The sequence below is a fragment of the Gorilla gorilla genome, chromosome 14 (genome assembly GCF_029281585.2).
Source record: "Gorilla gorilla gorilla isolate KB3781 chromosome 14, NHGRI_mGorGor1-v2.1_pri, whole genome shotgun sequence".
NCBI lineage: Eukaryota > Metazoa > Chordata > Mammalia > Primates > Hominidae > Gorilla > Gorilla gorilla.
In genome coordinates this window covers 55,512,811-55,537,900 of record NC_073238.2, presented here as the reverse complement: position 1 = coordinate 55,537,900, position 25,090 = coordinate 55,512,811, and the positions used below count along the sequence as shown (strand labels likewise).

General features: G+C 39.8%; 1 protein-coding gene across 8 annotated transcripts in view; it reads left to right on the top strand.

Moving 5' to 3' along the window:
- Window positions 1–25,090, top strand: part of MTRF1 (mitochondrial translation release factor 1) — a 47,038-nt gene that overhangs the window by 3,782 nt on the left and 18,166 nt on the right. For all 8 annotated transcript variants that reach the window (XM_063697282.1, XM_063697283.1, XM_063697284.1 and 5 more), the window contains 4 exons: window positions 5,359–5,450; window positions 6,954–7,035; window positions 7,232–7,339; window positions 19,461–19,633. In XM_063697282.1, the coding sequence (XP_063553352.1) occupies window positions 5,359–5,450; window positions 6,954–7,035; window positions 7,232–7,339; window positions 19,461–19,633 (455 nt within the window). The remainder of the gene's footprint in view (window positions 1–5,358; window positions 5,451–6,953; window positions 7,036–7,231; window positions 7,340–19,460; window positions 19,634–25,090) is intronic.

Genomic DNA, 25,090 nt, shown 5'->3' with positions numbered 1-25,090 from the left:
CTTTATTTTATTGAGCAGACCTTTATTGAACACTGTACCTACATACTAGGGCTACACATATAGTTCCTACCCCATCAGTGGGCTTCTATGGTCCAGTGAGAGAAACTTATTTAAGTATTGTTTATGACGTGAGACCTGCTCTACTAGAGGGAGGCACAGTTTCATGGGAGCAAAGAGGAGAGGGCACTCAAACCAGCCTGGATTTATTGGGTAAAGCTTCCTGGAGGGGACTGCGCGTTAGTGGAGCCAGGAAGGAAGCTTTTATTTTTTATTTTTATTTTTTTTGAGACAGAGTCTTGCTCTGTCACCCAGGCTGGAGTGCAGTGGCGCAATCTCGGCTCACTGCAACCTCTGCCTCCTGGGTTCAAGCTATTCTCCCACCTCAGCCTCCCAAGTAGCTGGGACTACAGGCGCCTGCCACCATGCCCAGCTAATTTTTTTTGTATTTCAGTAGAGACGGGGTTTCACCATGTTGGCCAGGCTGGTCTCAAACTCCTGACCTCAAGTGATCCACCCACCTTGGCCTCCTAGTGTGCTGGGATTACAGGCATGAGCCACCATGCCCAGCCAGTACTTTATTTCTTTTCATTACTGAATTATATTCCATTGTATGGATATACCACATTTTATTTATCCATTCATCAGTTGATGAACATTGAGTTGTTTCCACTTTTTGGTTATTATAAATAATGATACTGTGAACTTTTGTGTACAAGTTGTTTTGTGGACATAGATTGCTGGTTCGTGTGGTAACTCTATGTTTAACCTTTTGAGGAACTGCCAGACTGTTTTCCAAAGTGACTATAACGATTTTACAGCTCTACACACAGTGTATGAGGGTTCATATTTCTCCACGTACTTGCCAACACTTATTATCCGCCCTTTCAATTATTGCCATCCTATGAATGTGAAGTGGTATGTTATTGTGGTTTTGATTTGCATTTTCCTGAAGATTAATGATGTTGAGCATCTTTTCTGGTGCTTATTTGGCCATTTGTGTATCATCTTGGGAGAAATGACTGTTCAGATCCTTTGCCAGTTTTTAAATTTAATTGTCTTTTCATTATTGAGTTGTGAGTGGTCTTTATATTCTAGATAAAAGTCCATGATCAGATATATGATTTGCAAAAATTTCCCATTCTGTGGTTTTCCCTTCACTTTTTCGATACTGTCTTTTGAAGCATGATATTTTTAAATTTTGATGATGTCCAATTTATCTTTTTTTCTCTTGTTGCTTGAGTTTTGGGAGTGATATCTAAGAAAATTGCCTAATCTAAGGGCACAAAGGTTTACATCTGTGTTTTCTTACAAGACTGACGTATTTTTTATTTTTATCCCATGCCTTTAGGTCTTTGATCTATTTTAGTTATTTTTGTATATGGTGTATTTATTTTTTATGGTTTTTTTTGTTTTGTTTTGTTTTTAAGGGATGGTCCCTCACTCAAACTCCGGGGCTCAAACAATCCTCCTGCCTCAGCCTTCTGAGTAGCTGGGACTACCAGCTATTTTTTATCTTAGTTTTTTATTTTAGTATTTCTCAATACTGCTATTGCCTCTACATTTTTTCTCTTATGAAAATTTTCGAAAATTTTTATACAGAAGTTGAGAGAAAAGTTTAATGAACTAACCTATGATTCAACATTTATCCAGATTTGGCTATTAACTTTTAGTTTCTAGATTTTCTTCTGTGCTTCATCTTGTTTCATTTAGCCTTAGCAGTATTATGTGATATACAGACCAGTCACTGTTATACCTGTAAAGTCCTGGATTTTTGAAGCCTTCCATTTTTCTGCCTTCTATTGATGGTACCACAAGTCTCTTACGTAGGTTTAATGGAGATATTTTTTACTCTTTTGCATAATGCCACACAGATTTGTAGTTCATCAGTTTTGAGAAGGTTGCTTGTGTATAGTAGAAGTTTACGAAATGCATTCTAATTAAATTGGCATAACTTCTTTCAGCCTTGGTTGTGTCATGTATAATATTAGATTGGATTACATCATTTCTAAAGGCTCTACTACCTCTACAATTTTTCTATAATAATAGTAATAATAGCTACATTTACAAAGTCCTCTTATGTGCTAGGCACTAAGCTCAGTGCTTTACAAATATTATCTCATTTGAATGCTCAGGTAACCTTATGAGGTAGGATATATGATTATTCCCCGTCCCCCTTTTTGTTTCTTTTAAGAGACAGAGTCTTGCTCTGTGGCCCAGGCTGGAATGCAGTAGTGTAATCATAGCTCACTTTAACCTTGAACTCCTGGACTCAAGCAATCCTCCAACCTCAGCCTCCCAAGTAGCTGGGACTACAGGTGTGTGCAACCATTCCCAGCTATTTTTTTTATTTTTAGTAAAGATGAGGTCTCACTGTGTTGCCCAGCCTGTGTTTTCCCTCATTTTACACATTTTATAGATGAGGACATTGAAAGGTTAAATTTGCAAAGATCACTCAGCCAGCGAGGGGAGAAGCAAGGATTTGAACCCAAGCAATGAGATTCCAAAGCCTCTGCTCTTATCCACTGCTTGATGGATGATTCAAAGTCCAGTAGGGTCTACCTCTGTGATGTAGCTTGCATGAGTCCTGTTCTATTCCTTCCACTAATTTATACCTTCATTACATCTCTGACTTAGCTGATTGCAATCAATTCCTAACTTGTAGCCCTACCTCTAGGCGTTCTAGTTCAAGTACAATCTTATTCATGTTACTCACCTGTTCCCATTGTCTATAAGTAGAGATTTCTTGGTTTGGTATTTAAAAGCCCCTGCAGAGTAACCCCAGCCTCTCCATGTACTATGTTAATTCTCTTTGCATATTCTGCCTTCCAACCAAAATAGACAACTTGCCATTCTCTGGATATATTCATGCTGTCCCATGTCTGTATCTTTGCCCATGTTGTTAACATGCCTGGTTCACCTTGTTAAAAGCCAGTCCTCTTACAAAGCTTGGCTGAGATGTCATACTTTGGCTTCAGTACCCTTTGCAAAACAAGTGTGGTTACCTTTCTCTGTTTTGTATTATAATCCTTTATGTAACTGTCTTAACCTAAGCCCCTAACCCCATTGTCTGTTCTTCAAGGTCAGGTCCTGTGTCTTACTCATTTTTCTATCTTCTGCAGCATGAAACATGGGACATAATAGGTTCTCAAATTTTTGTTGATATAATAAAATTGAATTAGACGGATTCTACAGGTTTACAGCAAATAATAAGAGAACACAAAAATAATTTTATATGATTGCAAATCAGAAGGTTTTTCTGATACCTTTGAATCAGCAGATATCTATTAAGTAATGTCAGCCTGGTTTCCATTTGTGGCATATGTGCACAATGTGGTACTAGTGGTGACATTAAAATTCTACAACAGACCGGGTGCGGTGGCTCATGCCTGTAATCCCAGTACTTTGGGAGGCCGAGGCGGGTGGATCAGGAGGTCAGGAGATCAAGACCAGCCTGCCAACATGGTGAAACCCTGTCTCTACTAAAAATACAAAAATTAGCTTGGTGTGGTGGTGCGCACCTGTAATCTCAACTACTCAGGAGGCTGAGGCAGGAGAATTGCTTGAACCCAGGAGGCGGAGGTTGCAATGAGTCGAGATCACGCCACTGCACTCCAGCCTGGGCAACAGAGCAAGGCTCCATCTCAAAAAAAAAAAAAATTCTACAACAGATGATCTGTAATTAGAATTAGTTCTGATGACACCTTAGCCAGGAAGCTCTCACTAACTGCTAAAGTCTGGTTTAGTCCCCTTCATTTATGCCCCCATGGCACACTGGCACTCCCCCATCTCATATTGTAATCATGTGTATGTGTTTGCCACCAGACTGGGCCACTTGAGGCCTGAAGCCATGTTTTTTTCTTCCTTGTCTCCCCAGCAACTAGCAGAGTGTCTAGCAAAATGTTAAATGTTGAAAGCTTGAATGAGGCACAGAATCCCACCAGAGCTTAATGACTTCCATGACTAGAGAATAATTTAAAAGAGTCTTCTCTTCTTTATAATTGTGATTCTTCATTTCTATTTTCTTTATTATTAAGGGTCGGAATTTTTTACCTCAATTTGCAGCAATGGCCACTGACAAATAAAGTCTCCGAGCCTCTAAAGCAGTGGAGTCAAAGGTCATGAGGTCTACCATCCTTGGTCAATAACTAGATCATTGTTATCTTGTTTTGCTAGAGTTCCATGATTTATCTCCTTTGGAAATAACAGAAAAAGGCCCATTTTCTCCATACAGGACAGGTTACAAAAATATATGTTTTGTCTGACACACGTGATATGTATTTTATTTTTTTTAAGACAGAGTCTTTCTCTGTCACCCAGGCTGGAGTGCAGTGGCATGACCTTGGCTCACCGCAACCTCCACCTCCTGGGTTCAAGCAATTCTCCTGCCTCAGCCTCCCGAGTAGCTGGGGTACACACGTGCACCACCATGCCTGTATAATTTTTGCATTTTTAGTAGAGATGGGATTTCACCACTTTGGCCAGGCTGGTCTCGAACTTCTGACCTCAAGTGATCCGCCTGCCTTGGCCTCCCAAAGTGCTGGGATTACAGGCATGAGTCACCGCACCTGGCCATGATATGTATTTTAAGTACCGTACTAAGCCAGGCACAGTGGCACGCACCTGTAATCTCAGCTACCTGGGAGGCTGAAGCAGGAAGATTGCTTGAGTCCAGGAGTTTGAGGCTGTAGTGTACCATGATCACATCCGAGAATAGCTACTCCAGCCTGGGCAACATAGTGAGTCCTCATCTCTCTTAAAAAAAAACAATGTGAACTGAGTATGAATGTATTAAGAGATTTTAAGAATTCTTATTTCTGACTTCTCTTGGATAATATGGAAGTTGTAGCTGTGCTGGACCATGTCACAGTATGCTGAGTTACAGCTGCTACCTTTGGACAGGAAATGCTCACTCCAATTTGCTCCAAATCTTATCTTATTTGGGTTTATATTTAATTAGCTAGTAGCTTTTTAAACCTGTTTGATCACCAATTTATATAATTATAGACATTCAAATAATGAGCTTTGTAAATGTGGGTTTCTATATTAAGCATATTTTTGTTACTACTGTTAATAGATTGATTTGTTTAGAGATGAAATGTTTTAAGCTATTTTACCTTTAAAAAAAAAACACAAGGTTTTGGGAAGCATGATTATATTGCTTTTCACATTGAGTTTTTTGGAAATGCTTAGCAAATACTTGTTAATTGACATTCTCCAAATATTCTAAATGTTCCTTTGTATAATCCCTTGCCTTTGCAACTGAAATAAAACTTAGTAGCCAAAGAGGAACATGGCTACTTAGGAGTTTCTCTGTAAGTATTTAAAAACTTTATCATTATTTCTGTTTCTGGCTTTTAGGCCTAAATAAACAAGATGAAAAGCAGTTACAAGAACTTGCACTGGAAGAAAGGCAAACCATTGATCAAAAAATCAACATGTTGTACAATGAGGTAGGTTTTCAGAGGTCGACTAGTTTCAATAGTGCTGTATAAAGGAATGCTGTTTTTGCTAGACTCTGCTTCGGTGCTCAAAGTGGTTTCCAAACACTGTTTTAAGTGTTCTCTTATGATAAGTGATCAAGCTGGTCTCCTGTAATTTGCTGCAGAATGAGAATGAAGAAATTACGATGTCAAATAATAAAGACTCCCAGGGTAAAAAAAAAAAAAAAAAATTCAAAGTTGAGTCTGTTAACTTGTTAAGCAAGAGAATACATGCTGGTAAAGAAACTTAGTTCACCACAGGGAAGAGTCAGAGGATTTTAAGAGTGAGAAGAGGAGGAGGAGTTCATGGTGGCTGTTAATTAAGGATTGGAAATTTGCACTCTGGATAGAATGGAATGAATCCAAAGGTGTAGAAATAGTTGGTTAACACACATCTTTAGTTAGGTCTAGTAAGGGTGTGGCATACTGGAGCCTCTCAGGGTTCATGATACTGTATCAGCATCAGCTGATATCTCCTAGACATGGAAATGGAAGATTTCCCTTCCATAGTGGTCTCTTTTCATTCTTGCTTAATGGATGGTTTGTCTACAAAGACAATGAAGAACACACTACTGTATACCATGTTTCCCTCTGTCACATTTGCCATCCTCCTACCTTCAGTCTTTCTTACTCTGGGAATCCAATAGAGGGGCTTTTTGAAAAGTTAAGGGGGAGGTTACATGGGATATCAGTTATTTTTATTACAAATTGAACCAGTTAATCAAAGGCAGAAGATGTCTGACTCTTAGTCTGTCTCATATTCTCTCCCATAGACTATATCATTTCTAGCAGAGATGGAGTATTTCAGAAATTGGCAGTAGGCACAGTCATGACACATAGGTACTTTTACTTTGATTTGAAAAACCTTTCAGTAATAATGAAATTACTTCCCTTTTCTTCCTAAGAGGAAAGTTGGTTACTTTCTTTATTAGGAAGCCCTTTTTTTTTCTGGTCACAGCTGAGAAACTCATTTCGAGCCTTATCTTGGGAGCCCTCAACATAGTCTTTAATTAGAGCGACTCTGCTGAGAAGGCACAGCATGGCTGGTGTCTGCTGTCAGTTATAGCAGGAGATAATATGAAATCATTTCTCAAAGTGAAGACTTTCAAAGCCTTGCTTCATTCATTAGATGAAAGAAGCTACTGTTCAGAACTAATTATAAGAGCCAAAATCTGAAGAAAATTGAATGGAACATGCTGGACTTTGATCTGAACTTCTGCATTCTAGAAAATTAAGATAATCTGATAACAGTGCAGAAAATATACTGACAAGTAACTCCATTGTTAACATGAATTGATCACCTATTTTAGGTCTAATTAGTTCTACTTATTATAGCATTTTTGGAATACCCTGTTTGGGATACTATATGATTTTGCCAATTATTGATTTTTTTCAGTGTTTTTCGGGCCTTTATTTAATTCAGTAATAGTGTACCAGGGAAAATATACACACAAATGCTGATTTTTATTCCAGCTTTTCCAGAGCCTTGTGCCAAAGGAGAAATATGATAAAAATGATGTTATTTTAGAGGTGACAGCTGGAAGGACTACTGGAGGTCAGTAAACTTACTTTATTATTTAAATGATCTAAAAAGTCCTTGAATTTTACCTTATTTGATAACACTAACTTTAAAAGTCCATTAAATGTATTTAAATTTGGAAATAGTTATTCTTTATTTCCCAAAGGACTTAGTCTTAAGGGTGGCTTTCCGAAATTTGTTCTGACTAAATATTTTTCGTATTTTGTTTTAGGTGACATCTGCCAACAATTTACCCGAGAAATATTTGACATGTACCAGAATTATTCGTGCTATAAACACTGGCAGTTTGAACTTCTGAATTATACACCAGCAGATTATGGTAGGCATATTGAGGAATTTGCCTGTAGGAGATACTGAAAATTATTTTACCTCTGATCTTGATTAGAACCATATTGTCCCATTTTTTTTGAAACTTTTGGTGTATATCTACTAAACACTGTGGCATAGGCTCATCAATCACGGTGGCTTACTATTATAGTAGAGTTGTTAGCTAGGAGAAGACAGTAGAAAGGAGGGAAGCATTTGCTTAGGGAGAAATATGTGAATTAGAGAAAATTCCCCTGAGGAACTTAGATACATATCTTGCCTCAAAATCATTTTTCTCTGTTATTGAAAGCAAAGGTATATTAAGGTTTTTACTTTAAATAACTTTATTTATAAAATAATATAAGTATTACTAATTAGACTAAGTGGCTAATGTGTTTGATTTTTATGAGAATGCAGAAAAAGTTAATCATTTGTCTTTATTTTCAAGAAACTTCTCTTTTGGCTGATAAAAATTTATAACGGCTGGGCACTGTGGTTCACGCCTGTAATCCCAGCACTCTGGGAGGCCAAGATGGGTGGATCACCTGAGGTCAGGAGTTTGAGACCAGCCTGGCCAACATGGCAAAACCCTGACTGTACTAAAAATACAAAAATTAACTGGGCATGGTGGCACGTGCCTGTAGTCCCAACTACTCGAGAGGCTGAGGCAGGAGAATCGCTTGAACCCGGGATGGGGAGGTTGCAGTGAGCCAAGATCACGCCAGTACACTCCAGCCTGGGCAACAAAGTGAGACTGTCTCAAAAAAAAAAAAAAAATTATACAACATAGACAAACAGTGCAGTTCTTTACCTTTAAATACTCAAGTATATTGATTCAAAACATGATGATAATTCTCTCACTTGTCTCATTCTTTTAATCCATCTGAAAGTTTTCCTCTGCTTGGTTACACAGTGATACATTGTAGTAGACAGAGGAGTCATCAGTAATAAACCACAAACTATCAAAGTGGGGAAAGAGGATTCATCTAAGTTGAGCAGTAAAGGGAAATAAGAACCAGCCTACAGCATAAGGAAGTTGTACCTGGTACAGATTTCAGATACAACCAGTGGTCAGGAAAGGGGATTATCCGTGAGCGCAGAGAGAAGAAACAACCTGAGCAGCAGCATGCTGGTGGGAGAGGTCTTGGTGTGTGGGGAAGGGAGTGGGGAGGCCAGTTTACCCGTAGCTTGTCAGGGAAGTAATCTCTGAAGTAGGTTTGAGTGGATAGATTTTGAACAGCTTTGATTGATGGGCAATAGGAAGCTGTTGAAAATTGCGTTAATAAGAATATGATTTGATAAAATATATATTTTAAGGAGATTATTTTGACAATAGTGATGGATGGATGGATGGATGGAAAGGCTAGATTTAGTGCAGACTGCAAAGAGGTTATTAGAGTAATCCAGATATGACTAAGAGTTAGAATGGGGACTAGAAGTATCTGTCAGAGACCTGCAAAGGATGAATAGGCATAATTTGCTAAGTAACTAGATATGAGAGGGGCTGTTGTTTATCCAGTATGTCTTGTGTGCACAACTTCACACCCTTGTGAAATAGATATTACTAATCTCATTTTACAGATGAGGATCTAGGCTCAGAGAGTAAGTAACTAATCCAAGACCACACAATAAGTAATGGCAATCCTGGGATTACATTTTAGTCTGTTTGATCCAGAGCTGCACTACATCCCATTATTCTATTCTGACACAAAGGAGATGAGCCACAGGGAGTCTAATATTTCTAGCTGAGAAGACTGTGATACTCATTCATGCCATTGAATGGAATAGAAGTTGGAAGGCAGAAACCATTTGGAAAGAATAATGATGAATGGTTTTTGAATCATTAAGTTTGAGGTTATAGTGAGCATCCACTTAGAAATAGTCAGTAAATAGGCTGGGCACAGTGGCTCACGCCTATAATCCCAGCACTTCGGGAGACAGTTTGAGACCAGCCTGACCAACGTGGTAAAACCCCGTCTGTACTAACAATACAAAAATTAGCTGGGTGTGGTGGTGCACACCTGTAATCTCAGCTACTCGGGAGGCTGAGGCACGAGAATTGTTTGAACCCAGGAGGCACGGGTTGCAGTGAGTTGAGATCACACCACTGTACTCAGCCTGGGCGATAGAGTAAGACTCAGTCTCAAAAAAAAAAAAAAATTCGGAGTAAATATTGAAATTGAGTAACCAGATCTTTGGTGAGACAACAGAACTCAGGCAAGCTATTTGATACCTGTTAGCTCAGAGATAATGTCTGATACTGAGAGAAGAAGTGAGGGAGAGTCTATAGAGAGAGAGCATTCAGGGCAACAAGCTTTGGAGAATGGCTACGTTTAGAAGGATAGACCAGTTAGCAAAATAAAAAGAGGATTCAAGATAATCAGAAAAAGGATGAGGACAGTAAAATATTATGGAAGCAAAAGAGGAGAGAGTTTCAAGGAGAATGTAAGAAGAAACAGCAGCATTATGAAAAGGAGAGTAGTAGAAAATATCCTGAGTGAACTCTGATAGGTGTATTTCGAATGAGACTTTCAAGAATAAAAGGGAGATAACCTCAATAACAGGAAGAGAGATTCTGTTCCAGATTTGTAGAGCAGCCTAAACAATGATTGGGAAAACTTTCCTTTAGACACACTAACTCACTGGCAAAATAAAATAAAAATATTTTGAAAAGCTAAAAGCCCTCTTTAAAAAAAAAAAAGAAACATTACAAATATTTTACTCATATATCTTTAAAGTTAAAGACTAAGGGCTGGGTGTGGTGGCTCATGCCTGTAATCTCAGCACTCTGGGAGACCAAGGCGGGTGGATCATTTGAGGCCAGGAGTTTGAGGCCAGCCTGGCCACCATGTCTACTACGAATACAAAAATTGGCCAGGCGTGGCAGTGCGTACTTGTAATCCCAGCTTCTTGGGATGCTGAGGCATGGGAATCACTTGAACTCAGGAGGCAGAGGTTGCAGTGGGCCAAGATCGTGCCACTGCACTCCAGCCTGGGTGACAGAATGACTCCCATCTCCAAAAAAAAGAAAAAAAAATTAAACACTAAGAATAAACCTTTATTCATTGAAATTATAATTTCTAAAAAATTGATTTCTTTCTTTTTTGAGGCAGAGTTTCACTGTGTCACCCAGGCTGGAGTGCAGTGGCGTGATATCGGCTCACTGCAAGCTCCGCCTCCCAGGTTCACACCATTCTCCTGCCTCAGCCTCCTGAGTAGCTGGGACTACAGGCACCCGCCACTACGCCCGGCTAATTTTTTGTATTTTTAGTAGAGACGGGGTTTCACTGTGTTAGCCAGGATGGTCTCCATCTCCTGATCTTGTGATCCACCCACCTCGGCCTCCCAAAGTACTGGGATTACAGGCGTGAGCCACTGCGCCCGGCCTAAAAAATTGATTTCTTTATTAGAAGCAGTTAGGAGAAGAAAAGGGTGTGGATAAAGAAAGGGCAAAAAGCACCTACCTTATAATATATACATGTTAAATTACATATATGTGCACACAAATTTTTTTTTAATGTTTAATTGAAATGGAGAGGAACTCATAGATAACCACAGAGATTCACATAGCACTAGAAGCTAAAGTTGAAAAGAAATGTACAAATTCATACATTAAGTGACTTTCAAAGTCATGTCATTTTGTGGCAATAGGTACAGATAGAGACAATATTTAACCATTTCAGAAATAGTTCAAACTAAATGATAACAAGATAGTCTATGGAAGCAGTGGAGGGTAATGGCTCTAGATATGTAGTGTAAGTCTGACACTATTGATCTGTAAACCTGGTATCAAATGAATTGAAATATTTTCCACATTAAAGGGATTCTATGAAATATATTGCATTATCTCCCCAGCCCTTGACTGATGAATGTTTATAATTATGTTTTGTTATTCTCTACTCAAGAGTTGAATTTGGGGAGTAAGTCACTGTAATGTAATTGTGAATTTTATGTGTCCACATGACTCACCTTTCACCACAACTGTGAGAAACATATTTGTCGGGAAGCCCCAGCATCCTTCAAGAGCTCTGTGATCAGTCTTCTCTGTAGGTCAGACCATACAGTGGGAACTTTGGTCACTGAATTGGGAAACCTAAATGTAGTAGGAGTAATTCGATCCCAGGGTGGCAGGGGCCAACTGGTGGTACCCCACTGCCAAACACCAAGTAGTAGGCAGAGTTACCATCAGACAGCAGAGTCAAAATAGAAAGCAGAGGCTGGGCGCAGTGGCTTACGCCTGTAATCACAGCACTTTGGGAGACTGAGGCAGGTGGATCACCTGAGGTAAGGAGGTCGAGACCATCCTGGCCAACATGGCGAAACCCCGTTTCTACTAAAAATACAAAAATTAGCTGAGTGTGGTGGCGCGTGGCTGTAACCTCAGTTACTCAGGAGGCTGAGATAGGAGAATCACTTGAACCCGGGAGGTGGAGGTTGCAGTGAGTCAAGATCGCACCAGTTTCCAGACTTGAGCCAATTTCCAGACCCACAATACCTTGAGTGAAGGGAAGTGTGTAGGTCCCCTTGAGGAAACACTCTAGGATACTGCCAGAACTTTTCCCCAGCCTCCGCAAAGGGACTTACAGCCTTTTAATACGGTAACTATGCTTTGGAGAAAAGAAAATAATCAGAACTTTTGAGGACTTCTAGTCACTGTCTGTAAGCCAACACTAATTCTAGGACATTCAAAAATGTCACTGTGATCTACTAGTCAGGATAGGGGCTTGTGTCGAGGTCAGATGATCAATGAGTTTTAGCTCATGCCCATCTCACAGTGGGCCCAATGTGAAAACAACCAATTCTGTGGTTATTTTGTGGTTTTTTTTTCCAGTTCCAGAATGCACAATTGGAGTAGACATACTCAGCAGCTGGTAGAATCCCCACACTGGTTCCCTGACCTATGGAGCAAAGGCTATTATGGTGGGAAAGACCAAGCGGAAGCCACCAGAACTGCCTCTAGGAAAATAGCAAACTAAAAGCAATACTGCAGTTCTGGAGGGATTGTGGAGATTAGTGCTACCACCAAGGACCTGAAAAATGCAGGAGTGGTGATTCCCGCCACATCCCCATTTAGCTCTCCTATTTGGCCTGTACAGAAGAGAGGTGGATCCTGGAGAAATGATGGATTATCGAAAGCTTAACCAGGTAGTGAATCCAATTGCAGCTGCTATACCAGATGTGGTTTCATCAGTTGAGCAAATTAACATAACCCCTGGTACCTGGTATACAGCTGTTGATGTGGCAAATGCCTTTTTCTCCATCCCTGTCAATAAAAGCCACCAGAAGCAGTTTGCTTTCTTCCAGCAAGGCCACAATACACCTTCATTGTCCTCCGTTAGGGTATATCAGCTCTCTAGCCATTTGTCACAGTTTAGCTCATAGGAAGCTTGACAGCCTTTGTCTTCCACAAGATTTCACACTGATCCAGGAAAGCCAATGGCATAGTTCCAGTTATTACTGATACCTCTCGACAGCTACATGTCAACACTGTACTAAATGTTCTGCATGTATTTATCTCAGTTATTCCTCACAAAAGCCCTTGGAGAGTAGATTGAATTTCAAGGCTGTGTTGTATGCCCGCATATGCCTTGAGGCACTACTCATATACTCTTCAGTGTGAATGTTTCTTCCTTCAGGTGTGCGGTGCTGTAGCCCTAGTTATATACTATTATTATTTACACATAAGGAAACCAAAGCGTGGAACTAACTTGCCTGTGGACAGACAGCTAGGAAGAAGAGAAGCTTGAATTTTGAACTCAGATAGCCTAAGACTGGCTGTTTTAATCTATACCAAATAAGTCACAGTCTTCTCTTATAATATTCAAGTATTTGCACATGACATGAAGTAAAGGGGATGGAGGAGTAATTTTAAAGTACAGTGTGAGTATGAGATGGGGAATTTAAATTTGTGGCATCACTCTGTTTTAGTTCCTGAATAATCTTTCATAGTATGTCCATCCTACCACACTGAGTATGAATGTTAAACCATTTGATTTTTCATATCATCTGTGCTCTAAATGCATGTTGGACTTATTAAGAGACAGTATGCCAGTCTCTCATAAGACACCTTCCTAAGGCATTTTCAAGGGTAATCTAAAACTATACTCAATTTTTGTCTAACATGCTGACTTTAGAAACCAAATGGTTATATCTTCATCAGAAATGCATTAGGAAGATGGCAGCTGCAGTAGCAGCATAGTTTTCAGTCTCTCTGAATCCCCATGCAAAAACACATATAGCAACTAGATAGCAAAACAAAAAACCCATGGATAGCATTGACAGCATTCAGTTGCAGGGTATACCCACAAAACCCCAAAACAAACCACCAATTGCCATAGAACCTGCATGGTCTAAGCATCTGTGCAGGAGGAAGAAGGAAGCAATGGGGTAGCATCTGCCAGATCGAAAAACTGGAGAACCCTCTCATAACTCATGGTTATTCTCTGGAATTTGGGAGCCAGTTATGAACATGAGCTGGAGCTGGGAGGAGTTTTACGCTCTCCAATAATGAGTAAGTGTTCAGGCTGTAGGTAAGGAGATTTAAAGAGGCCAGAGCAGTCAAGCCTGCATGACCTCTCAAAACAGATCCACTAGGGCGCCCTTCCAAAACAGGCCCCCACACTGAGGAAGGACTGCTGGGAGGAGAATCAAAGTTGAGCAGGACAGGGATAAAGAGGGAGGAAGGGAAAAGAAGATCTAATCCAAAGTCAGAGAGAACAGCCAGGAATTCCCAGAAAGCAGGTTGCTATTTATTTGAACATTACACAAAGCCACAGAAAAGAGAACTCTGTGAAGTTAGAAAAGCCTTCCTGGACTCATTCTAAAACATATGGAAAAGTAATCTCACAGAAAAATAAACCATAGAAAAGTATTAAGGTTAAATTCCATACAAAGTTTTATGAGAAACAAGAGAGTAAAGAGTAGAATAAGATCCCTACAGACAATGAAAGCACATTAGAAAGATATGACTACAAAATAGGTCAAAACTATCATGTGCTATTTCAAAATAAGTAATTAAAAGGCTGAGCACGGTGGCTCACACCTATATTCCCTAGCACTTTGGGAGACCAAAGTGGGAGGATCGCTTGAGCCCAGGAGTTTGAGACCAGCCTGGGTCCCACATGGTGAGATCTTGTCTCTACAAAAAATTTTAAAAATTAGCTGAGCATGGTGTCACACGTCTGTACTCCCAGCTGCTCCAGTGGCTGAGGTGGGATGGCTTGAGCCCAGGAGGTCAAGGCTGAAGTGAGCCAAGATTGTGACACTGCACTCCAGCCCAGACAACAGAGTGAGACCATGTCTTCAAAAAAACAAAAAGCAATATGAAGTGTCAAAGAATCTGATAAATCAGGATTAGAAATGAAATGACAGACTCAGGAAATAATTAGAAAGCAAAGAAAAATCATTTTAGAAATGAATAAATCAGAAGGAACATATGAGCAGATAAACAGAACATTTAATGCCTTAAGAAAGTAGTAGTTAAAAAGGAAAATTTTTTTGAAATCAAGAAGAAATGAAGAAAGATAATAAAGGAGTGAAGAAAATGACAAATATTGTTGATAGGCAAAAAGATTGATTAGATGATAAAAGTCAGAGCAGATACTATATTTGTTATTTATTGCTGTGTAACAAATTACCCAAAGCTTAGCAATTTTAAAGCAACAAACATTTTTTATCTCACAATTTATGAGGGTCAGGAATCAGCTGCTTTTTTGAGTGGCACAGGGTGTCTCATGAGGTTGCATTAAGCTGTTGGGTGGGGTTGTTGTCATCTCAACACATGACTGGGGTGTCAGGGCCTGCTTCCAAGCTCACTCATGTAGTTGTAAGCAGATACCAGCTTTTCACCACGAGGGCCTCTCCACAGGGCTATTCCCAACATAGCAACCTGTTTCTCCCAAGTAAGTGATGCAAGGTGGAGGCCACGGTTCTTTATAATCTAACCTTGGAAGGTGACATAGTATCACCTCTGTCATACCATATGCTATTGATCATACAGACCAGCTGGGAGGGAACTGTAAGGGTATGAATACCAGCAGGCAGGGATCCTGGGGGGCCACCCTTGAGGCTGCCTGTGACAAACGCTAACATCTATATTTCCAGAGAACTCTTCTGAAATAGAAATAAAAGATTTGAAACCATGTGCACATCTGAAAATATCCAGCTAGAACGACCAACACTAAGACATAGGCTAATAAAATGTTTGGACTTACAAAAAAGGGAAAAGATCCATTAGGCACGTAGAAACAAAGACCTTGAGACTCATAAGGGAAGGATTAGATTTCCTTCAGACTTTTCAGTAACAACACTTTGTGCCAGAGAGAGAGTTCACTGAAAGAAAGACAGTTGAGTTAAGGATTTTATAATCAGCAAAACTGACTTATAAATGTGAAGGGAACAAATTGTTATCATTATGCAAGAATTCAGGAAATACTCTTCCCATGATCCCTTTCTGAGGAATCTACTAGAAAACAAGCTTCAGACAACTGAAATGAGAGATAGCAAAATAAGGAGTAGGGGTGAACATTAAATATGCAGTTACCTGAAGAACTGGGACTAGTTGAGGGCTAAGGGGAATAAATTTGTTACATAAGGACTGTATGATCTGACAGTATAGATATAGTAGAATCATTTGAAAAATGGGAGGCAAATGGCAAGAGCATATGCAAAAAAGTTTTAATGTTTTTAGTAATTGTATTGGTAGAACTAGTATTAGTATTCTGAGACTGTTAGGTGTGTAGTGTAATATAAAAACAGATGAGTAATCTTGGGATATTTTAATTCTAATGCCCTCTCTTTGAGAACCAAGATTCTTGGTATGGGAAGAAATACAATAAAAGTGTAGTAGAAAAGAGGTTGAAGTTCAATTTAAATTGGAAGTGTCAGTTGTAAAAACTCTGAAAGGTCTGAGATTTTACCCTACTTGCAAGCTAACAAGTTAGCCTGCTGCTGTTTCATGGGTCAGCAGTGAAGGACAGTTTATTACTCAGGGTTATAGCAGTAGCCAGAGTATCAGCATTTTTGTGCCAGTTCCCTGAGCCCAGAGTCCCACAGGGCAACAACTAAGAAGACCAGATGATACCTGCCCACACGGTAGGTTGCATTATAGGAGAAGAGCACTGAACTTAAGGAAATTGAGTCTTTTTTTTTTTTTTTTTTTGAGACAGGGTCTCACTCTGTCTCCCAGGCTGGAGGGCAATGGCACCATCACAGCTCGCTGCAGCCTCAACTGGGCTCAAGCCATCTTCCCATGTCAGTCTCCCAAGTAGCTGGGACTACAGACACGTGCCACCACGCCTGGCTAATTTTTTTATTTTTATTTTTTTAATTTTATTTATTTATTTTGAGATGGAGTCTTGCTCTGTCACCCAGGCTGGAGTGCAGTGGCACGATCTCAGCTGACTGCGACCTCCGTCTCTCAGGTTCAAGCGATTCTTCTGCCTCAGCATCCTAAGTAGCTGGGATGACAGGTGCGTGCCACCACGCCCAGCTAATTATTGTATTTTTAGTAGAGACATAGTTTCATCATATTGGTCAGGCTGGTCTTGAACTCCTGACCTTGTGATCTGCCCGCCTCGGCCTCCCAAAGTGCTGGGACTACAGGTGTGAACCACAGCGCCCGGCCATAATTTTTGTATTTTTTGTAGAGATGGAGTTTGACTGTGTTGCCCAGGATGGTCTTGAACTCCTGGGCTCCTGCTGTCTGCCCCCCTCAGCTTTGCACAGTGCCAGGATTACAGGCATGAACCACTGCTCCCAGCCATTTTTTTAAATGTGCAGTAAGCATGCTGCACGTTGCTCTAGAAAGAGACACTATCTCTGTCTTCCAAGGCTGTGGAAACTTGTCCTTTGCTCTGGAGGGACACATTATTTCCAAGGCTGTTCACTACACAAACTGCCTTTAAAAGATATTTTAGAGCAAAATAGCCAGCAATGCTTCATTTGTTAAGATGTGCAGGAACACAGGAGACCCATGGAAAATTGGGTCTCAACATCATATGAACTCATGAGGTATTTCCTATTTCTGGCCACTGAAAAGGCTTAGAAATTATAACCAAATCCAGTAGTAGTGGACAACCCTAGCCCCCAAATTGTGATTTTCAAATACTATTTTTCTCTTGAACCAGGGCTTTTTGGAGACATGGCTGATTCCAGGTCTAGGGTAAAAAATGTTCAAGATAATCCTGGAATATCTTGTTATGCCATACAAATGGGGCATGTCCCATACAAATGGGGCATGTCAGAAGAATTCAGAAGTCAATTTGAAGAGGCTCTATGGGCCAAAGATGGGACTAGTTGAGCTTTAATAATAATTGTGCTTGATTTAAACGTGCTAGATGTGTTTCAGTCCTTGAGTTCATAATGATAATTTAAACTTTTAATTGGTCATCTTCAGAGGATTAAAATGAACCAGTTCAGTGTATTACAAAAAAAAAAAAAAAATGTTGGTATCTTGGTAGAACTGGTAAAAGGGACAGAGTCAAACATTTATCTTGCTTTTCCTATGTAATTGTATCACCAGGTAATCAAATGGTAGACAAGGGGAAGTGTCTCTTTATTAGTGTGTTTTAACTAATAAGTGAGAAAGGAATGATAGAATTAGACTATCACCATTTTGTAACCCCAGTGATGCATTCAGTGTCAAAGCCTGTCAAGACTGTAAAAAGAGAGACATCCAGACACTGTATACCTCCTGTCGTCTTGCCAAAGGGCTCGAGCTGGTGTCTGATCCAGTGTCTGCATCCAGCTGCCTAATTGCTGCCGATACAGAGGGCAGCAGAACAGGGTGACTTGCACCAAGAATATGCAATCTGCAAAAACAGACTGTTGGAAATTCTACAGGTCAGCAGCCCAAGTTCTTCACCAGATCATTTGTAGGAAATGAAAGCAATGGATGATGAGCATGTGGACTAATAGACTAAAAAGATACACCAAACATTTTTAAATGGGCAGGACTAAACTGTAGTGCCTAGGGCTACACGTTTAGGTAATGAAGTTATGATAAAGAAAGGAATAAAAGTCAGGATAATGATTACTCATAGGGAAGAGAGAGGATTATGTCTGGAAATGGTATTTGGGAGGGCTTATGAAGTGACTAGCACCGTTCTTTTTCTTGACCTGAGTGGTGGACTCTAAACCACATATTTGATTTGTGTGTTTTTCTGTCTTTCATATATTATTGTATCATAAAAAAGATTTTTAAAAAAACATTAGATAAGAACAAGCGGCCGGGCATGGTGGCTCACGCCTGTAATCCCAGCACTTTGGGACCCCAACGCAGGCAGATCGTGAGGTCAGGAGTTCGAGGCCATCCTGGCCAACATAGTGAAACCCCGCCTCTACTAAAAATACAAAAAATTAGCCGGACGTGGTGGTGGGTGCCTGTAATCCTAGCCACTCAAGAGACCGAGGCAGGAGAATCACTTGAACCCAGGAGGCAGAGGTTGCAGCGAGCTGAGATTGCACCACTGCACACCAGCCCCGGTGACAGTGCAAGACTCTGTCTCAACAACAACAAAAAAAGAACAAGCTAGCCTAGGTGTTAAGATTCTTTGTGATACTCTTCCCACTCCATAGATAAGCAAGAGCTGACTTTCAATAAATTCTTGAAAACTTGGGAGGATCTGTAGAGTTATTCAACAGTATGAAATTATTCTCCTATTGAGCATTCTTTTATATATGATACCATATTAGCCTAAGACTACACAGGGTAGTTCAATACAGAAAACATCCCAGTATTATTTTTTTGTTCTAATAGTAGTTTTCCCTTATTATAAAAATAAAACTTGTTCATTATAGAAAATTTGGAAATAAAAAAGTCTATTATTCTATTCCCCAGACATAACAAAATAATATTTTGGTATGTTTCCTATTGTTGCATCACTAGCTCCTATAATTAATTACATTTTGGTATGTTTCCTTTTGTATTTTAATACATTTGCATTGGAAAACTGTAGTTTTGTGCATACTTTATGTCCTCTTTTCTTCTTCTTCAGAGGCCCTCGTTCTCCCATGCTTTATGTTCTCATCTTAGGCTCTGTACTCAACATTCAGGCCTTAGATTAAGGACATTTAGGATCCTGATCTGTTCCAAAGGATAATTCATTACTATTTCTGGATTGTTGTTCCCCTAGGTGGACTACATCATGCAGCCGCCCGAATTTCCGGTGACGGTGTCTATAAGCATTTGAAGTATGAGGGTGGGATTCACCGAGTTCAGCGCATCCCCGAGGTGGGCCTGTCCTCAAGGATGCAGCGCATTCACACAGGAACAATGTCGGTTATTGTCCTTCCTCAACCAGATGAGGTAACCTCAGCAGGAGGCACGGGAAACTCACTCCATGTCAATGGGTATTGTGCTGGAAGCCTTAGCTTCTAGGAAAATCTGTCTTTTTTTTTTTGAGACAGAGTCTCGCTCTGTTGCCCAGGTTGGAGTACAGTGGCACGATCTCTGCTCACTGCAACCTCCACCTCCCTGGTTCAAACAATTCTCCCGCCTCAGCCTGCTGAGTAGCTGCAATTACAGGTGCACGCCACCATGCCTGGCTAATTTTTTTGTATTTTTAGTAGAGACAGGTTTTCACCATGTTGGCCAGACTGGTCTCGAACTCCTGACCTCGGGCAGTCCGCCTGTCTCGCCCTTCCAAAGTGGTGGGATTACAGGTGTGAGCCACCGCACCCAGCCGAAATCTGTTCTTTTCATGGCTACAGATTGGACTTTATAGTCTCTAATGGGAAATGTTTAACTCTCCCCCAGGCAAAGTTGCCACTCTTATCATTGACCAAGATGTTTTGTTTGCTTTTAAATAGAAGTCACTTATTTTCAAAAAAAAGTTCATTTAATGTTGCTGCCTAAATTTTATCTTAAGAAAGAAAATGAATTCCAGAGATAATATTTCAAGGTCAGTTGTATAATATCAGTATGGGGACCATATATCTATCTTTTTAGTTGAATACAGCCATCTGCTCTATATTTTTCTTTTCCCTAACCTTTTTTTTTTTAAACATACAGAAAATTTAAAGGATACCACAATGAAAATTTTATAACCTTCACTTGAGGTCAGTTGTTTACATTTTCTCACATTTGCTTGATTCCTGTATATATGTGTATACATTTATTTAAATGAACTATAAAGGATACAGCAGACACCATGAGACCTTACCTTCCAAATCTTTCACATACATCTCTTAGGGCATTCTCCGATATAAGCACACTACCATTACCTATGAAAACTAAACATAATTGTATAATATCTAATATCTAGTACATTTAACAGTTTCCCTAATCAGCCCCCAATTTTTTTATAGCTATTTATTTATCTACTTTTGGAGGCAAGGTCTCGCTGTGTTGCTCAGGCTGAACTTGAACTCCTGGGCTCAAGGTGATCCTCCTGCCTTAACCTCCTGAGTAGCTAGGACTACAGGCATGCCACTATACCTGGGTATAGTGATTTTTTTTTTTTTATCCAGGATCCTGTCAAGTTTCACACATTACAATTAGTTGCTATGTTTCTTTAAGTTTAGAACAGTCTCCCAACTTTTTTTTTTAGTGATAATGACTTCTTGAAAAGTCTAGACCATTTGTCTTGAAGAATGTCCCACATTCTGGATTCCTCTGACTGTTCCTCGTGGTACTCTTTAACTTGTTCCTTTATCCTCTGTATTATGTTGAAAGTTATATCTACATGTTCCATTCTGTGCAGGTTACACATTTTGAGCGAGAATACTTCATAGGTGCCGTTATAGTCATGTTGCATCTTATCAGAAGACACATAATGCTAGATTGTCTCACTTTTAGTGTACCTTAGTTTTAGTAGTTAGTGAAGATGGTGACCACAGAAATATCTCCATTGTAAAAGTATATTTCTCCCTTTGCAATTACTAAGTAATTTCTAGGGTACATATATCCTGTTCCTAATTACCTTTCATCCATAGTTTTAACATCCATTGGTGATCCTTGCCTGAATCAGTTCTTTACTTTGGAGTTGCAAGATGGTGATTTTCTAATTCCGTCATTCCTTCCACATTTATTAACTGGCATTCTTCTGTAAAGAACTTTCCTCCCTACTACCTTCTCACCTCCTACCCCACACTTTCTTGCATTCTTTTTCTAGTATATGATTTCATTATAAACTCATGTATCAAGTTTCACGTATTAACCTCATTATAGACTCATGGATTCATGTTTTAATTCACTTATTTATAGTTACTATTCTTCTTTACGTTCAAATAGTCCCAGATTTGGTCTATAGTAGCCTTTTAGGGTACCCCTTTTGTCCTTTTGAAATGATACCATCATTTGAGTGCATCTATGCTTTCTGACACAGTTAGACTCCCAGGCCCATTTTGTACTATCCTGCCTCAGACTTAGAGTCAGCCTGGTTCATTTTAGTGGGGAATGTATCCAGAAATCAAGATCTAGATAGTAGGTCTGTTCATTATCATTAGTGTCGTTACTTGTAGACTCTTTCAGTGGCTATAGCCAGGAAATACATGTTTTGAAATCAAAGTTTCATATTATTACTACCAATTCAAATTTAACGTTACAGAAATTTTTGTCACCCCTCAACTTCTTGCATTTTGTGTTTACATCTCTCCGTTAATATAAAAAATCTTGTTTCATAATCACTTTAATATGTTTATTTGGTTTATTATATACTATATATAAAATAGTTTCAAAATTACAATATCAACATTACTAATAGTAAACTACTGAGTAATGTTTAAGATTTTTTCCCTTAGAATATATTCTACCAAGAATGTATAGTCAGGCTGGGTGTGGTGGCTCACGCCTGTAATCCCAGCACTTTGGGAGGCCAAAGCAGATGGGATCATTTGAGGTCAGGAGTTCAAGACCAGCCTGGCCAACATGGTGAAACCCTGTCTCTACTAAAAATACGAAGAAATTAGCCAGGCGTGGTGGCGCGTGCCTGGAGTCCCAGCTACTCAGGAGGCTGAGGCAGGAGAATTGCTTGAGCTCATGAGGCGGAGGTTGCAGTGAGCTGAGATCATGCCATTGTATTCCAGTCTGGGCGACACAGTGAGACTCTGTTTCAAAAAAAAAAGAATGCATAATGTGAGCACTATGCTCAGAGATCATCTGAAATAATTTTTTTTGTGTGTGGTTATGTTATTATGATAAATATTTTGGTTCATTTATTTCTGTTTTTATTTCATTTTAGGATTTGATTTTTCTTTTCTCTTTTACTTAATTATATTTTTATATATTAAACATTTACATGGTTAAAAAAGCAAAACCATAGAGTTATCTTGCTTCAATCCTTATTTCTTCTACCCCATTCCCACTTACCCTGTTTTTATTGTCATATTCTTTTTTTTTTTTTTTTTTTTTGAGACAGATTCTCACTCTGTCACCCAGGCTAGAGTGCAGTGGCCCCATCTTGGCTTACTGCAACCTCTGCCTCCCAGGCTCAAGTGATTCTCCCACCTCAGCCTTTTGAATAGCTGGGACTACAGGTGTGTGCCACAATGCCCGGCTAATTTTTATATTTTTTGTAGCGACGAGGTTTCGCCATGTTGCTCAGGTGGTCTTGAACCTCCTGAGCTCAAGTGATCTGCCTGCCTTGGCCTCCCGAAGTGCTGAGATCACAGGCGTGAGCCACAGTGCCAGGCCTGTTTTCATATTCTTGAAAATTAAACTCATTCAGTGGCATTTCACTATTCTAAAAGTACAAGGTTATGTTCTCTTAACTGACATTTAAAATGCTTTATCTGCCCTAAGTCACCATTTCTGTATCCAGAGTTCCCCAAAAGTCATTAGATCATTTCTGTAACATTTGGGAGAATGTGACATATGATATCCACACATTTTCTACATAACTACTTAATATACTATAGCCACATGAAATGGTAAGTCACTCTTATCTCTTCAGTATTTATTGATGTCTTAAGGCAGCCAACTCTAACATATATTAACAAAAGCTGTATAATCTTTTTCTTCACTGTGTTGCAGTCACTTGAGAGGAAACATACAAAAGAACAATCAGCTAAACAGTGTATTAGATTCCAGCCTTGACCCAGTTACTAGTTACTTTTCAAAGAGAAAAGTCACATTTGCTTTCTGTCATTCACACTAATAAATGATGAATGTGGAACAAAATGTTAGCTCTCCCCTAAAAAACAGCATATTTGTTGTAGGCCGGGCACAGTGGCTCATGCCTGTAATCCAGCACTTTGGGAGGCCAAGGTGGATGGATCACAAGATCAGGAGTTCAAGACCAGCCTGGCCAACACGGTGAAACTCCATCTCTACTAAAAATACAAAAAGTAGCTGGTAGTGATGGCACACACCTATAATCCCAGCTACCCGGGAGGCTGAGGCAGGAGAATCTCTTGAACCTGGGAGTCAGAGGTTGCAGTGAATTCTGAGGTCACGCCACTGCACTCCAGCCTGGGCAATAAAGCAAGACTCTGTCTCCAAAAAAAAACCAAAAAAAACAAAAACAAAACAAAACAAAAATATTTGTTAACTGTGTGTGTGTGTGCGTGTGTCTGTGTGTGTGTGTCTGTCTGTCTGTGTCTGTGTATAAGTTTCCAAACTCTTGAACCTGGGAGTCAGAGGTTGCAGTGAATTCTGAGATCACGCCACTGCATTCCAGCCTGGGCAACAAAGCAAGACTCTGTCTCAAAAAAAAAAAACAAAAAACAAACAAAATAAAAACATATTCGTTAACTATTTGTGTGTGTGTGTTTGTGTGTGTGTGTGTGTCTGTGTCTGTGTATAAGTTTCCAAAGGCTGCTGTAACAAATTACCACAAACTTAGTGGCTTCAAATAGCAGTAACTTATTATTTCACAGTTCTAGCAGCCAGAAGTCCAAAATCAAGGTGTCAGCAGAGTTGTGCCTCTCTGAAGGCTCTGGGGAGAATCCTCCCTTGCATCTTCCAGCTTCTGGTTACTCCAGGTGTTCCTCGGCTTGAAACGATAACACTCTTCAAATTCACATGGTCTTCTCCTTTACTGTCTTCTCTAGTTGTTTCTTATAAGGACACTTGTCATTGGATTTAGGGCCTATCCTGATAATCCAGGATAATTTCATCTTAATTACATCTGCAAAGAACCTTTTTCCGAATAAGGTTCCCTTAATTAGAATATGAACATATCTTTTTGGGAGCCACCTTTCAATCCGCTAATAAACACACACATACACGTATGAAGTTGATTTTCATTATTCCCAGTAGTTATGTTCTGTAAAGTTGCAGCAAACACTAATTTAGTAGATTCTGAACCACTTGGGAGTAATGGTTCAGTATTTGTTAAATCAGTGTTAGGAACAATGGTTCAATATTAGCTAAATCCAGCTGAGCGTGGTGGCACACACCTGTGGTCCCAGCTACTCAGGAGGTTGAGGCAGGAAGATTGCTTAAGTCCAAGAGTTCAAGGTGGCAGTGAGCTATGATTGCACCATTGCACTCCAGCCTGGGGAACAGAGTGAGACCCTGTCTCAAAAAAAAAAAAATTTTAGCTAAATTCATACACACACACAAACACACACTGAGCTCACATAGATTATAATCTTAAATTCTAAAAATAACCCATCCTGGTAGATTCTCTATACTTTACAAAAGAGAAAACGAGGCTCAGGAGTGTCAAGTGACTTGCCTGATGCTGCTCCACTAAAAGGTGCTAGAGTTCAGATTCAAACCCAGTCCAAATTGGCCCCAGAACCAGAGCACTGCTCTGCTCTGCCCCCTACACCTCCATTCTCTGGTCATCTCTGCAGGAGAGCTGCCACAAGAAGGCAG